The following is a 1,459-nucleotide window of genomic DNA, read 5'->3' as shown; positions in this document are numbered from 1 at the left end:
TTTTGGACCTTGTGGGAGGAAGCCGGAGAACCTGGAGAGAACCCACGCTGCATGGGGAGAACATGCAAACTCCACGCAGAACGATCCCGGGTGTTCTTACTGGGTGCGAACCGGCGACCTTCTGCCTGCTAGGCAACGATGCTAACCACCGAGCCACCTTGCAGCGATGTTTACATGAAATTCAGTATTTTTACATTGTTGTAGTAGTACTTGGGCTGCAATGAATAATCATTTCCTTTAAAAACAGAAAGCAATATTTAATTTACAGTAATATATGACTTTTTAAAATATCAATTATTATTATAATAATAATTATTGTTGCACAGCCTTGAGGAACAGTCGCATTTCACTGCACATGCTGTGTGAGTGTGCGACAAACAGAAACTCTCAAATTTTATATTAAATGTGCACATTTGGAGCAGGTAGAACCAGCAAATGTCTGGACATGGAACTGAACGTTAACTTAATATAAATATCTCTGTTACTTTGATTCTTGCACTCTTAGTTGTTTTTATTTTTAGTTACTTTATTTTACTCTATATTTACTGTTTTGTTGCACTAACCCACCAGAACACATTCCTCGTATTGTGTGAACTATACCTGGAAATAAACCTCTTTCTGATTTCTTTCAGTGACGGCACGAAAGAGATCCACTTCAACACGGGCCAGAAGGAGATTCACACGGCTGACTACAAGAGGAGAGAGTATCCAGACGGCACCGTGAAGACTGTCTACAGTGACGGCAGACAAGAAACCCGCTACCCCACTGGACGGCTCAGGATCAAGGACAAAGACGGCAACGTCATCCTGGACAACGGGGCGTAGAAACACAGTGCTTAAAAATTGCAAACACTTTTATTTTGGGTCCCAAGACACAAAAAAGGCTCCAGAAGGTCAGAGATGGAGACCGGTTATGTAGGTGAGAAGATTGACCCTGGTACTCGTTTGAGGGGCTGATAGGTGGATTTTTCACTGTTTGCAGTCTTGATGCTAAGCTAAGCAGCTGCTGGTTGCAGCTTCATATTTAGCATACAAACACAGAAGTGGTGACAGGAATGTTATTTCCTAAAATCTCAAATGGTTCCTTAAACACTTCAAACGCAGCTGGCTGTCCATATAATTTGGAGGATGTCTTAAGTATTTTTATTAGTTTTTTGCATTTGAAAGTGCTGGTTAGATGGTAGCAACATTACATGCATCAACAGTGTCCTTATTTCCTTAAATGAACACTACATAGCTTAACTCGACACTTCCCCGTATTTTCAGACAGAAGCCCCTCTCTGCAGTTTTCTGGTAAACAAACCACTTTTTAAAATGTGTATTCTTATAGTCTGACAAGTGCAGGATGAGTTTTATTCCCCATAAACACCTGCAAAGTTGTAGCTTGAATGTAATATAATTTTTACATTGTTTGGGTTTTTTGGGGGCTGTAACAATGCACTAAAGATAGGAAAAAAGC

The 1,459-nt window shown here is 40.6% G+C and overlaps 1 protein-coding gene across 1 annotated transcript in view; it reads left to right on the top strand.

Annotated features, from left to right (window-relative positions):
- cpap (centrosome assembly and centriole elongation protein) overlaps positions 1–1,253 on the top strand; it is an 18,873-nt gene extending 17,620 nt beyond the window's left edge. Inside the window, exon 16 of the mRNA XM_008281604.1 lies at positions 633–1,253. Coding sequence (XP_008279826.1) covers positions 633–825 — 193 coding nt within the window. The 3' untranslated portion in view covers positions 826–1,253. The remainder of the gene's footprint in view (positions 1–632) is intronic.
- The last annotated feature ends 206 nt before the right edge of the window (positions 1,254–1,459 follow it).

This window comes from Stegastes partitus, unplaced genomic scaffold (assembly GCF_000690725.1).
Source record: "Stegastes partitus isolate 25-593 unplaced genomic scaffold, Stegastes_partitus-1.0.2 Scaffold238, whole genome shotgun sequence".
In the NCBI taxonomy this organism is placed as follows: Eukaryota; Metazoa; Chordata; class Actinopteri; family Pomacentridae; genus Stegastes; species Stegastes partitus.
This window is presented reverse-complemented; position numbering and strand designations above follow the sequence as displayed.